The sequence below is a fragment of the Oncorhynchus mykiss genome, chromosome 15 (genome assembly GCF_057628025.1).
Source record: "Oncorhynchus mykiss isolate SJ-2025 chromosome 15, ASM5762802v1, whole genome shotgun sequence".
Classification (NCBI taxonomy): Eukaryota; Metazoa; Chordata; class Actinopteri; order Salmoniformes; family Salmonidae; genus Oncorhynchus; species Oncorhynchus mykiss.
In genome coordinates this window covers 51,361,059-51,376,357 of record NC_143036.1, presented here as the reverse complement: position 1 = coordinate 51,376,357, position 15,299 = coordinate 51,361,059, and the positions used below count along the sequence as shown (strand labels likewise).

At 43.8% G+C, this 15,299-nt stretch overlaps 1 protein-coding gene across 1 annotated transcript in view; it reads left to right on the top strand.

The window, feature by feature from the left end:
• Nucleotides 1–15,299, top strand: part of LOC110490175 (proton myo-inositol cotransporter) — a 79,974-nt gene that overhangs the window by 59,267 nt on the left and 5,408 nt on the right. The window contains exons 5-6 of the mRNA XM_021563404.3: nucleotides 10,698–10,861; nucleotides 11,132–11,252. Of these exons, the coding sequence (XP_021419079.3) occupies nucleotides 10,698–10,861; nucleotides 11,132–11,252 (285 nt within the window). The remainder of the gene's footprint in view (nucleotides 1–10,697; nucleotides 10,862–11,131; nucleotides 11,253–15,299) is intronic.

Here is a 15,299-nt window from a genome sequence, read left to right as displayed (position 1 = left end):
TTAAGGTGGCTTGCGTGTGTTTGTGTGTGTACGTATGTGTGTGTGAGTCTGTTAAGGTAGCTTGCGTGTGTTTGTGTGTGTACGTATGTGTGTGTGAGTCTGTTAAGGTAGCTTGCGTGTGCTTGTGTGTGTGAGTCTGTTAAGGTGGCTAGCGTGTGTTTGTGTGTGTACGTATGTGTGTGTGAGTCTGTTAAGGTAGCTTGCGTGTGTTTGTGTGTGTAAGTTTGTGTGGGTGAGTATGTTAAGGTAGCTTGCATGTGTTTGTGTGTGTACGTATGTGTGTGTGAGTCTGTTAAGGTAGCTTGCGTGTGTTTGTGTGTGTACGTATGTGTGTGTGAGTCTGTTAAGGTAGCTTGCGTGTGTTTGTGTGTGTACGTATGTGTGTGTGAGTCTGTTAAGGTAGCTTGCGTGTGTTTGTGTGTGTGAGTCTGTTAAGGTAGCTTGCGTGTGTTTGTGTGTGTACGTATGTGTGTGTGAGTCTGTTAAGGTAGCTTGCGTGTGTTTGTGTGTGTGAGTCTGTTAAGGTGGCTTGCGTGTGTTTGTGTGTGTACGTATGTGTGTGTGAGTCTGTTAAGGTAGCTTGCGTGTGCTTGTGTGTGTGAGTCTGTTAAGGTGGCTAGCGTGTGTTTGTGTGTGTACGTATGTGTGTGTGAGTCTGTTAAGGTAGCTTGCGTGTGTTTGTGTGTGTAAGTTTGTGTGGGTGAGTATGTTAAGGTAGCTTGCGTGTGTTTGTGTGTGTACGTATGTGTGTGTGAGTCTGTTAAGGTAGCTTGTGTACGTATGTGTGTGTGAGTCTGTTAAGGTAGCTTGCGTGTGTTTGTGTGTGTACGTATGTGTGTGTGAGTCTGTTAAGGTAGCTTGCGTGTGTTTGTGTGTGTGAGTCTGTTAAGGTAGCTTGCGTGTGTTTGTGTGTGTTTGTGTGTGTGAGTCTGTTAAGGTAGCTTGCGTGTGTTTGTGTGTGTTTGTGTGTGTGAGTCTGTTAAGGTAGCTTGCGTGTGTTTGTGTGTGTACGTATGTGTGTGTGAGTCTGTTAAGGTGGCTTGCGTGTGTTTGTGTGTGTGAGTCTGTTAAGGTAGCTTGCGTGTGTTTGTGTGTGTACGTATGTGTGTGTGAGTCTGTTAAGGTAGCTTGCGTGTGTTTGTGTGTGTACGTATGTGTGTGTGAGTCTGTTAAGGTGGCTTGCGTGTGTTTGTGTGTGTACGTATGTGTGTGTGAGTCTGTTAAGGTAGCTTAGGTGTGTGTGTGAGTCTGTTAAGGTAGCTTGCGTGTGTTTGGGTCCGTTGCTGTGTTTACCTCCTCCCTCTGGTCATTTGTAAAGCCAGAGGTGGTGGCAGAGACAGCCGAGTGACAACAAATCAGGTTGATGGGTTGTCTGTCTCAGTGGGATCCGACGTGGGGCACATGCCTATGTGTCACTCCCTCCTCACCAAACCAGCCCCAGTCCAGATAGGTTCAATGGTTCAGGGCAGTCACACAGAGACACTCACTGTTTCCCTGCCCAGCCCAAGATTGTCTCAGCTGGCTAAGGAGTATATGGAGAGACAGTCCCTCATCCTTTGTCCTGTCTGTGTCACTCACCCGTCCTCTGCCCAGCCCTCAAATGAGACATCGTGATTCCCCTTCCTAATTTGCTTTGGAAGAGTTTCATTTGGTATGAATCCTGTCACTCACTCTGAGTACCTCTTTCTTTGTTCCGACCCTGTCATGAAGAGATGACTCTAGATGCTGTTGCACATTCCGTCAACACCCCAGCTTCGATTCCTCTCGGACTCTCTCAGGCACACTCCTATAGCGGACTCAGAGACACGCGCATGCACGTATGCACAGTAAACACAGACGTTGTTGTGAACTGAACTCAGAGTGCTGTCGGATTAACGTCCCCCACCTGCCAGAGAGCGTCGGGATGAGAGATGTGTTGATCCATATCTCTCATGGACTAAAGGTCTCCCGGGACATGTGCTGATTGTATGGCAGTTTGAGATATTGATTTGTTTGGGATATGTTTGTGGTTCCTTGCAGGCCTCTCTCTTTCTCTCTCTCTCTCTCTCTCTCTCTCTCTCTCTCTCTCTCTCTCTCTCTCTCTCTCTCTCTCTCTCTCTCTCTCTTTCTCTTTCTCTTTCTCTTTCTCTTTCTCTTTCTCTTTCTCTCTCTCTCTCTCTCTCTCTGGCTCTGCCCGTCTGTCTGTCTGTCATTGTGAGCCACAATGAGGAAAAATGATGAACTAGCCTGTCTTGTCAGTGAGGATGTGTCCTCTTCTTATTAGATCTGGAATCATAACGATTAGCCACATTATCCAGCACGTAAATGTCACTGTAAGAGAGAGAGAGAGGGGGAGGTAAAGAAGGAGAGAGAGAGGCGGAGGGAGGTAGAGAGAGGCATGCAGGCAGGCAGGCAGACAGACAGAATAGAGGGTGAGGTGATTAAGAAATTGACAGAGAGAGAGAGGGGGAGATAAAGGGAACGAGAGAGAATTAATGAGAGAATGAGGGGCCGAGAGGGAAGGTCATCTGTCTGTTTCTCCTCTGCCAGCAGTTAAGCCTGAGAGTACAGCGAGGGCCTACTAATCCTGTCTGGCAGACTAGCAGAGGCCACAGGTGTTGTTGATCCATCCATAATAGACCATGTCTATTAGTGATGATGTCACTGAACATTGGGCATGTCTTACTCTGGTCTCAACATGATGCTCATGTCCACAGATAACCTGATTACTTACAGTATATGTCAAAGTTTGTATTTAGTAAGAAATGTGCCACAGCATATTATACTATAAAATGATAGATTATTTGGAATTAACCAGCATAGGGTAACCTTTCAAATGATGTTGTTTATATCTTCATCTTTTGGTTTGTCATATTTTAGTGTGTAATTTAGTTTTGATGTGTGAATGTTTGTTTACGTGGGGCAGTTGGCAGACACAGATGGTCAGCTGTAGAAATGTCATCTTGGAGATGTTGAGAGATGTTGAGACATGCCAATTAACGAGTGACTCAGCTGGGCAGCCTGGGAGGAGAGCTGTAAAGGTCCAGTTGTTTGTGTGTGTGTGTGTGTCTGTCTGTCTGTGTCTGTCTCTATGTGTGTCACCCTCGTATTGCCCTTGATGACTGATGACAGTCTGTTGTGTATTTCTTATAGTTGATAAGCAGCTTTTAGACTATTGTAGTAGAAAGGCCTCATGCCGCTTATGCAGATCACGTAGCTGTGTGTAATTAGCCTATGGTAATATTATTCTGTCTGATCACACACACACACACACCCACAGAGCCTCCTCATTGGGTTAATCCACAGCAACCTGTTATTTAGACGCTCTAATTGTCCTTTTATAGTCTACTCTAAGTGTGTCAAAGTTTATGTTGTTGTGGTGTGTGTTACTGTTGCTGTTGCAGTTCATTTCAGAGACTGTTATGACTTTGTTGTGGTACTTGTTTTGTTTTTTTGACCGTCTGATCCACCTTTCCAGGAAAAACTCTGGACCCTAGTTGTTAGCATTTTTTTTTTTTTAGAGGTGTGTAGGCGTCACCGTGGTGTTGGTAGAGGAACAGGGCTGAGCAATATGTGTTCTCTATGTTTAGTAAACTCTGTCTCTGTGCGCCTCTGCGTTCAGCAGCATTAGACATGAGTGTGATAATGCATTCATCTCCTTTCAAGAGAGACATAGGCCAGTTCCCAAGGGAGACATTTCTCTCTCTCTCTCTCTCGCTCTTTCTCTATCTCTGAGTGCCCCTATGTTTTATATCTCTCTTGCTCTCTCTCTCTCTCTCTCTCTCTCTGAGTGCCCCTATGCTTTCTATCTCTCTTGTTTCTCTCTCTCTCTCCCTTCCCTCCTCCCTCTCGTTAATTGATATGATTACATTATTGTTACCTGGTTAGTGCGCTGTCTGTGAGTATCAATGTGTTTAAATGATTTTGCCATTGAACCCACAGTCATGAGTGGTTATTGGTTAGGGATATGATATGGTCCTCTCACTCCTCACATCTCACACACACACACACACTGCTGCTTTAGCATACACTATGTATTCAACTGTATTACCAAGACACTACACTACACACACATACTACTCACTGTGTTTGTAAATACGGTCATGTGTGACATAGCAGTAACACATTCATTGTCTATACTGTATATCATATTGTGTACACATCAGGCTATTAATATGGATACTACCTATACTATTATTATTATCATTAGTCATTAGTATTTATTTTACTCCTATTATTGTTATTGATTACTTTACTGCAATGTTGTGGGAGCTAGTATAACTTTTTATATCTGCTGTAAACAGTGTATGTGACCAATAAAATGTTATTTGAGTTGGCACACACACACACACAAACACACATACACAAACACACACTCCTCATGTCACATTGAGGCTGCCAATGCATCCATCTGCTTTAACGATCAGGCCATCATGACCTTTCCAGACAATATCATATTGTTTGCCTTTAGGTCAGCTATCAGCTGGGACCTTAGACCCCCCCCCCCCCCAAGTATCTATCTCTGCCTGCGTCCCAAATAGCACCCTATTCCATATATATATATATTGCACTACTTTTGACCAGGGCCCTATCAGCCCTGGTCAAAAGTAGTGCGCTATATAGGAAATAGAGTGCTATTTGGGACGCAATCTCTATCTCCTGGGATGGAGTGGGCTTTTCAGCTTGCTCTCTCTTTCCCTCTTTAATCCTTTTCAATCGGGTGCATATTCAATGAAGCTCCAGTGGTGCATTTGTAAATGTCAGCCGTTAGTGAACAACTTATGTCCCTCTCACCTTTAGAGTGAAATGGGCTGGAGCAAGGCAGGCAGTCAGAGAGAGGTGAGAGGGGAGCAGAGGGACGAGGAGGATGAAGAGAGGGAGAAGGAGGAGAGGTGGTAGAATTTATCGTATTTCTTTCTGGCCATGTGATTAACTCCAGGTCACACACAGACATACACAGTTCCCACTCCTCTCTTGTAATTCCTTTCATCCACCTATCTCTCTTTTGCCCATGTACCCAAGCCTCAGAGGTGAGTGCCCATAAGCATATCTCTGTCAGACACCACTTCCCTCCTTCTCTCTTCCGCCTTTCCATTCGATTCCTCATGCTTCACCGCGTCACCCTCTTTCCCCTCCTCGACTTTCTCTTCCTCCCCTCTCTCTGACATCTTTGTCGTCACCTTGTCTTCATGCCGGAGTGGCGAGAGGAGAAACGTGTGAAGTGAATCTACGGCAGCGCAGCCAGTGGAGTGCAGGTCCCGTTTTCAGAAAAGAGATTCTGAAGGCCATTTCACACCTTCTGCCTGCTCCTCTCACATCACATACAGGCACTGGCACAATCTGAAATGGCACCCTATTCCCTATATAGTGCACTACTTTTGATCGGAGCCGATAGTGAATAGGGTGCCATTTTGGACTACAGCCACTCTGTTATATAACCTCCATCTTGTACCTGTGCATCCTCTTGGAGAAGGTCAAGGGGTCAGTGTTGGTGACACACTGGGATCTTGTCAAAGTTGCTGTTGTTGTTGCGTTTTTTTGTGTATTTACACAATCTACAGTCTACCATGTCACCTTCTGTGTTTTGGTTTTCAAGAGCCTGCTTGTGTCTAACCCAGTCAAAGTCAGCCAATGTTTGTCTTAGACTTTTTACTTCACATCTCAAGTAGGAGTTGAGTGTTTCTTGTTTTTGTAATGATTTGTTTTGTCTCTCCACTGTGAAGTTACCATTCAGGCGTAGAAGGGTGTGCGTGTGTGGGGTGCGGAAGAGTGTATTCGATGGTTGTAATTGAACATGTCCATGGCATATCGCTGACCTATTGCTAGATATCACTTATTAAAGATGGTGGTTACCATGGTGAATGGAACAGGCTTCCAGATAACTTTTTTTTTACTGAGAACAAGAATTCTCTCCTCTTTTCTTTATTCCCTCTCTCTCTTTCTTTCTCACTCTTTCTCCCTTCTTACCAATGTTTTTTTACCCACATAGACAGGAAGCAAAATAAGGGTGGGCTTTTACTGGCACACGAAGATCTGCATGAAGTCTGACTGTAGGGCTGTGTCGGTCTTGATATTTTGTCCGCCAGTTATTGTCATGCAAAAGACTACGCTCTCACGGTAATGAACTGTTAATTAACATAAACCAGTAAACACATTTAGCAGGGCTCCCGAGGGGCGCAGCTGTCTAAGGCACTGCATTTCAGTGCTAGAGGCGTCACTACAGACCCTAGTTTGATTCCAGGCTGTATCACAGCCGGCTGTGATTGGGAGTCCCATAGGGCGGCGCACATTTGGCCCAGTGTCGTCCGGATTAGTGTTTGGCCGGGTTAGGACGTCATTGTAAATAAGAATGTGTTCTTATCTGACTTGCCTAGTTAAATAAAGGTTCAAATAAAAAAATGAATCTCAAGGCCTCCACACAAACAAGCTGCTAATGCTGCCTTTGGAACATCTACATTTTAAAAAAGTATAGTAAATCAATTGAATACACACCATCACAGTGCATCTATTATTTATTTTAGGAAAGTCCGTCTAAAGACACATTATGATATGAAGAAAATGTATTTCGGAAGAACAGAATATGAGTCGGCCTACTGTATGTTATCTGGCTATGAGCCATGCCATAAGCTGTAGGCTTGTTCATTTAGCAGAGAAGATATGCTCATAACTCCCTTGATATTATTTTATATTATATGATTTATAGTAAGAAGAATATAACTGAACTTAGCTGAATGAAATAGAAAGGATATTTTTCCCCTTCCAGAGAGAGAGTCCGCATATGAAGTGGCCATCTTGAGCGTAAAAGTGATCATTTGAAACAGGTCCTATATGCTAGATTTAGGGTTATTTGGGAAACTTTAGTTGTGAATGATACAAACCATAGAATGTCTTAGAAATCAACACATATATGGGCTCTGCATGATGCGACTTCGGGCTGTTGAGGATTTGAGAAAGTCACAAAAAAAGCTTGTGCTCTGTTCCTTGCCGCAGGCCGCACATACCGTTCTCTCATCAAGTGATCATATTTTCACCCATCAGACTATTCTCAATTTAATATTGTCTTTAATAATATGTCAAATTTGTTTTTCAATTTAGAATGATCCATTATCAAAAGGGCAGGAATCGGGGCAACTGAAAAAATGAATTGAATCCGTATGCTCTCGAATAGTGAATAAGGGCCGGTTCGTTTCACTCATGTCACGTAGGCTACTCAGGTTATTTTTCCGCACGACAGGTGATATTCCGCCCAAACTCTGTATGCCATGGGCTCTCCAACCCTATTCCTGCACCTACCCAGTGCTTCATTTGGGAAAGCGAAATCTGTTCGGGGAACATCGATAGAAACATGTTTTCACAATGAAACGTGCTATTTCATTAAACTGTTGACAGCCCCTCTCTGCACACTGGAGAAAGGAATGAAGGAGAGAGGGGAGGAGATGGAGAAGCATGGTGGTGAGATATTCTGTAGCTAAAGGTCATGTGTCAGCCTATTAATTATCAAAACATACAAAAATGCCCAATTACTAAGCTATTCAAAATAAAATACAAATTCACTATAATTGTAGGCCCACTCTGAATTTGTTTAATTAGGCTAGACCAATTATGTACCAAAGATATCTTAAATCAGTATTTTTAAAATGTTTTTCTGCCATGTGTACTATGCGGTGGGCTATGTATTGTATAAAGGCACAATCATTATTTTCATTCAGCTTTTCTTTCGGGCTTGGACTCATATATAGGCCTATGCCTATGCATAAGCTATAATATGCATATGGGTGTTTTGAATTAACCTGTTGTTGAACTTCTTTCTTCAAATTGATCATCACAGTGAGGTGAGTTTTAAAAGCACATACTGTTTTGATGCTAAGTGTTTGATGTGATTTTTAGATTGCATTCGCATTGATGTCAGAGTGTTTAGAGGGACAACAGAGCCCTGAGTATGAGACCATTAGGACATGATAGAGGGACAGTAGAGTCCTGAGTCCTAGGCCATTAGGACCCGATTATCATTAGCGAGTTGGGTACTACTAACATATTAATTGAACGTTTATTTAACTAGGCAAGTCAGTTAAGAACAAATTCTTATTTACAATGACGGCCTACACCGGCCAAACCCGGACGACGCTGGGCCAATTGTACGCCGCCTTATGGGACTCCCAATCACGACCGGTTGTGGTACAGCCTGTCCAGAGTGCATAAGAAGAGATGACCCTAATTCAACAGTCACGTAGAATTTTACTGTGGTCATGAATACCGTCTGGGTGCTTCTTAGTTGTGTTGGATTAATAGTTTTGGCTACAGAGCTTCAGACTTCTCGTCCGCTCCGGTCGTCATACATATCATTTTAATATGGTTTTTATATACGACAGCTTTATTGCGTGTCTGAGACCTTCCAGACATGACAAATGACAACTGTACTGCCAGCTGTGTCCAGTTCAGAGTAGTTACCCTGGTCTAAAATGTATTACATTTAATAACAAATTGAACACAGACATTTCAATTAGCACAGGCTCTTATCTACAATCTACAGTATTATTTCCATTTACCCATCTCATCACCTGTAGAATGTTTTTGCGGGCAGTGTAATTTATATAATTGGACTTTGAGCTCCCCGAGAGTCCAAGAATGAGCCTGCATCCTCATCGTTAACAGGGACTGGGGAAGGTTCATTCTTCCCTCTGCAAGTGGCCTGGCAGGGGGTCTCACCCACAGAAATAAATCTGTTTTATTCCACATTTCTGGAGTGGAGTCAGAGCCTAAAGATACACACACTTTGGCTGTTTGAAACTCGGATTTTTAACTAGCACCATGTGGTTACCACCCAATAGTCTGTATTATGGCAGTATTTGGATGCTGTGCTGGAAGTGCTTCAAAGTACACTTATGTAGTGTTTACAGCGCTCTGTGTAGCTGGTTACATCATGTTTGTTGTGGATGTGGTGATGCTATGTTCTGTCAGAGCACAGGGTATCTGGCTGGGCTGGTTAAATGTGAGCTGTGCTTCCTTTCCGGGCTGGCCTTGCTGCTTCTTAATCAACCATCTGATTCAAACCTGAGATGGAGCTTCTACTGCGGAGAGATTTTACACCCGCTGCTATTACAAACCCCTTATCAGTCATACTGTGTTTCCGTGTGTGTGTGTGTGTGTGGGCAGATGCATACGGAGATTGAAAGCCTCTGCGAGGCGAGACAGAAATCAGGCGGCTTTGTTGCCTTCCTTCCGCCCAACATGTTGTTACATCGCCGCATGTGGCTATTGCCAGTGCTATGGGCTCAGTTTTTTTCCAAAGGCTTTGCTTGATTAGTATATTTATTGACCATGTATGTGGTCCTCATGACCCCTTACACCTGTACTTTAACTCTGAAGTGTTGAACTTCGACCCAAGTTGAGAAACATGTTGGCTGACTTGACTAAAGGAAAGATTTATGCAAACAGGCAGTCGGTAGGAGTGTTTTGTTTTGAAAAAGAGTCGACGGGTGCAGATGCTTTTCAAGAGATTGAAAAACAAAATGCTAATTCACGGCTCCCTGCAGAGGATGAGTGAAAAAGTGAGGGAGCGAGAGAGAGAACGCGAAGGACGGTCTTTTATTTTTTAAACTTTTGAATGAATGCTCTCCTCTCTCGTCTTTTTTTGGTGAGAATCGTTGCGTTGCGTTCCGAGTGCCTGTATTTTCTCATTTAGCCTGGAGAGTAAGTGTTTTTCTACAGAGGCTGGGGTGCTGCCTTGTGAAGCAGGGAGAGAGTTGATCAGAGAGGGGTGTAGTTTCCCTTAACCACTGATATACGGTCCAATATTATTTCAGCCACTGTAGGGGAATCAAGATCTGTGGCAACTTCTACCTTGAGCAGCTCTCAGGACTAGGATCTTCCTCCACCGTCTATATCACCTGGTCCCCTAGAAATGAAGCATGTCAAGGAGAGAGTGTTTAGAGGCCCTGTCTGTCGAGCTTGATGAGGTGTAATTTTCCTAAGTGAAGCAGAGTTCAGCAGCATCCAGGCAGAAAGGTGGCACTTTAATTAGACAGTGACACCAGAGTGCCTGTGTCGCAAATGGCACCCTATTCCCTACATAGTGCACTACCTTTGTCCAGAGCCTTATGAGTCCTGGTCAAAAGTAGTGCACTATTTAGGGATTCGGGTGCCATTTGGGACACAGACAGATACAAGAGTGGAGGGGGTGGATGGATTGGGACTTGGCTCATTGTGTCTATCTCGGGTTGATTGCTTTACCGGTGGTTGATTGGTGGCCACTCAACTCAAGAACATAATGGAGTGTCTTCTCTACGGAGAGAATCATTAGCACATGGTGATCTGTCTCTTTCAATCTGTTTCCTACTTATATCTCGCTCTCCCAAGCTTTCTTGGCATGAGAGGGACAATCCAATGCAATACAACAGACAATCGTAATGACCTTTGGGTTTCCTGTCCTGTCCTCAATAGTCTGTAGATGGCCATTCCAGAAGGACATTACTTCCTGGCTGTTCTTTCCAGCATAGCCAGATAGTGGCCACCACCCTATTGTCTTTGTGCTTCAACATGGCGTCCAGCTAGTGTCTTTATATGGTAGCCATATATGGTGATTGATGATGACCATATCCTGTCCTCTGTGTGCAGGTACTGCAGCACCACCATAGAGATACATTATATCTCTGTGCCAAATTCGCTCTCTTTCTCTATGGTTCTGTTGACTGATGAAACACCCTCTCCTCTATGTACAGGTACTACGGCGCCACCATCCTGCAGATGTCGGGAGTGCGGGATGACAAGCTGGCCATCTGGTTGGCCGGGGTCACAGCCTTCACCAACTTTCTGTTCACCCTCCTGGGGGTGTGGCTAGTGGAGAGGGTTGGACGCAGGAAACTCACACTGGGGAGCCTCATCGGTAAGGGTCAGAGGGTCAGGGTAAAGATAAATGTATGGATTCTGATGATTCAGAGACACATTTAGTGTGTGTGAATTGATGATATATTGGATCCCAGTATGCGTTTCCCAGTTAGTTCCACAGACAGATTTGAATGGAATTACATGGACTACGTGAAATTACAGTATTACATGAAATTGTAATACATGTAACTAAACAGACAGTAGTAGTAACCCATATTCTGTGCAAAGCAGTACACTGTTTGGTTAGACTGTATGTGTTTTCTCCTAGGAACATGTCTGAGTCTGTCTCTGCTGGCTATTGGGTTTCTGCTGTCTGCCCAACACACCCCTCCTGTCACCCTCCACCCCACTGACCCCTCAATGGTGAACTCCACCTGCAACAGACACCTGTGAGTACTCCCTACTCTACTACTGTATTATACTGTACTCTATCTGCACTGTAGTCTACTGTCCAACACAATACTGTGTATTCCGTAATATTCTGAATATAATTACATTTCATGTTATGGGGGGCCTCCCGAGTGGCGCAGGGGTCTAAGGCACTGCATCGCATTGCTTGAGGTGTCACTACAGACCTGAGGTTGATCCCAGCCTGTAACACAACCGGCTGTGACCGAGAGTCCCATAGGGTGGCGCACAATTGGCCCAGCGTCATCCGGGTTAAGGGAGGGTTTGGCCGGGGGGGGGGCTTTACTTGGTTCATCACGCTCTAGCGACTCCTTGTGGCAGGCCGGGCACCTGCAGGCTGACTTCGGTTGTCAGTTGAACGGTGTTTCCTCACAATGGGGCGGCTGGCTTCCGGGTTAAGCGGGTGGGTGTTAAGGAGGACGCATGACTCAACCTTCGCCTCTCCCGAGCCCGTTGGGGAGTTGCAGTGAGGAGACAAGATCGTTATTGGATATGATGAAATTGGGGAGAAAAAGGGGGGTAAAAAACAAAATATATATTCTGAAGATAACATTGACATATATACATCACTTTAATGTTACGTGCAGGAGTAAAAAAAAATGTCTCAATATGAACCTGAGCCACCATGAATTAAAACATGGTCACTAATGAGGGTGTTCTTATTGGGAGCCTCTCCAACAAAATCCAGGTAGAATCAGGAATTCCCCAGGGCAGCTCTTTAGGCCCCTTTCTTAAAAAAAACTTTACTAATGACATGCCACTGGCTTTGAGTAAAGCCAGTGTGTCTATGTATGCGGATAACTCAACACTATACACAACAGCTACCACAGCGACTGAAATGACAGCGACACTGAATGGCTGGCAAGGAATATGTTAGTCCTAAATATTTCAAAAACTTAAAGCATTGTATTTGGGACAAATCATTCACTAAACCCTAAACCTCAACTAAATCTAAATTAAGCGAGTTGTGGACATAACATATTGATACAACAGTAGCTAGCTAGGATGGGGAGAAGTCTGTCTATATTAAAGCACTGCTCTGCATTCTTAACAGCATTATTGACAATACACGTCCTACAGGCCCTAGTTTAGTCGCACCTGGACTACTGTTCAGTCAGTGGTTGTCTCAGTATGGCTGGCCCTTGGATGTACACAGAGAGCAAACATTAATAATATACATGCCAATCTCACCTGGCTCAAAGTGGAGGAGAGATTGACTTCATCACTACTTGTATTTGTGAGAGGTATTAACATGCTGAATGCACCAATGCATACCACACAAGACATGCCACCAGAGGTCTTGTTACTGTCCCCAATTCTAGAACAGACTATGGGAGGCGCACAGTATTACATGGAACTCTATTCCACATCAAGTAACTCAAGCAAGCAGTAAAATTAGATAAGAAAACAGGTTAAAAATACACCTTATGGAACAACGGGGACTGTGAAGCAACACAAACATAGACATATGCATACAAACACATGATAACATACGCACTATACACACACATTATAGATATGTGGTAGTAGGGTAGGGGCCTGAGGGCACACACTTAATATGTTGTGGAATCTCTTATAAATGTATTGTAATGTTTTTCAAATGTATAACTGGACTCCTGGAAGAGTAGGTGCTGCCTTTGCAGCAGCTAATGGGGATCCATAATAAATACAAATACAAATGAACATTTTACAGGACCAATACGGTGTGTGGGTTTGTTTCTTAATACATTTTCCTGTTCTTCCATCTAGGACTAAATTAATGTTATTATGCGATCTAATTGTACATGCTGTACATGTTTCTGAACACTTACCTAGCAGATTATTCCAATCTCTCTGCTCTGAGCGTTTTTTTTTTATTCTATCAGGGGTTCATTTCAACTTTAACAACAGATTCCATTAGCGACAGTGCAACAGGGGTTGGGTCTCTGTTCTTGGAAAGGATGGAGAGAGATAGATAGAGTGAACGAGAGAGAAAGAGACCCTGTCTGCATTCTGAAAGTCCGTGCCACTCTCTGTCCTAATTTACACACCGGCATGTAGACTGAGTGTACAAAACAGGAACACCTGTTCTTTCCATGACATAGACTGACCAGGTGAATCCAGGTGAAAGCTACGATCCCTTATTGATGTTACACTTCAATCAGTGTTGATGAAGGGAGGACACAAGTTAAAGAATCATTTCTAAGCATTGGGCCAACTGTGACATGGACTGTGTGTGTGCCATTCAGAAGGTGAATGGGCAAGACAAAATATTTACAGTGTCTTCAGAAAGTATTCAGACCCTTTGACTTTTTCCACATTTTGTTACGTTACGTCCTCATTCTAAATTGTTTAAATTGTTTTTTCCCTCATCAATCTACACACAATACCTCACACTGATAAGCAAAAACAGGGGTTTTCAAATGTTTTGCTTATTTATTTTAAAAAATATCACATTTACATACGTATTGAGACCCTTTACTCAGTACTTTGTTGAAGCACCTTTGGCAGAGATTACAGTATTGAGTCTTCTTGGGTATGATGCTACAAGCTTGGCACACCTGATGCTACAAGCTTGGCACACCACACCACTTCCGTGGCCTGCTCTTTATGTGTTCTTAAATGCTAGTAAAACGAAATGCATGCTCTTCAACCGATCGATGCCCACACCCACCCACCCGACAAGCATCACTACTCTGGACGGCTTTGACTTAGAATATGTGGACAACTATAAATACCTAGGTGTCTGGCTAGACTGTAAACTCTCCTTCCAGACACATATTAAGCATCTCCTATCCAAAATAAAATCTAGAATCGGCTTCCTATTTTGCAACAAAGCCTCCTTCACTCCTGCTTCCAAACATACCCCCGTAAAACTGACTATCCTACCAATCCTTGACTTCGGCGATGTCATTTAGAAAATAGCCTCCAACACTCTACTCAGCAAATTAGATGCAGTCTATCACAGTTCCATCTGTTTTGTCACCAAAGCCCCATATATTACCCACCACTGCGACCTGTATGCTCTCGTTGGCTGATCCTCGCTACATATTCGTTGCCAAACCCATTGGCTCCAGGTCATCTATAAGTCTTTGCTCTGTAAAGCTCCACCTTATCTCAGCTCACTGGTCACCATAGCAAGCGCTCCAGCGGGTATATTTCACTGGTCATCCCCAAAGCCAACACCTATTTGGCCACCTTTCCTTCCAGTTCTCTGCTTCCAATAAATGGAACAAATTGCAATATCACTGAAGTTGGAGACTTATATCTCCCTCACTAACTTTAAGCATCAGCTGTCAGAGTAGCTTACCAATCGCTGCAACTGTACACAGCCCATCTGTAAATAGCCCATCCAACCAACTACCTACCTCATCCCATATTTGTTTTTGTTTTTCTGCTCTTTTGCACACCAGTATTTCTACTTGTACATCCTCATCTGCACATCTATCACTCCAGTGTTTAATTGCTAAATTGTAATTACTTCGCCACTATGGCCTATTTATTGCCTTACCTCCTTACTTCATTTGCACTAACTGTTTACAGATTTTTGTATTGTGTTATTGACTGTACGTTTGTTTATCCCATGTGTAATTCTGTGTTGTTGTTTTTGTCGCACTACTTTGCTTTATCTTGGCCAGGTAGCAGTTGTAAATGAGAACTTGCTATCAACTGGCCTACCTGGTTAAATAAAGGAGAAATCTCTGCAGATCCTTTCAAGCTCTGTCAGGTTGGATGGGGAGCATTGCTGACAGCTGTTTTCAGGTATCTCCAGAGATGTTCAAGTCCGGGCTCTGGCTGGGCCAATCAAGGACATCAGAGACTTGTCCCCAAAGCCACTCCTGCGTTGTCTTGGCTGTGTGCTTAGGGTCGTTGTCCTGTTGGAAGGTATACCTTCACCCCGGTATGAGGTCCTGAGCACTCTGGAGCATGTTTTCATCAAGGATCTCTCTGTACTTTGCTCCGTTCATCTTTCCCTCGATCCTGACTAGTCTCCCAGTCCCTGCCGCTGAAAAACATCCCCACAGCATGGTGTTGCCACCATGCCTCAC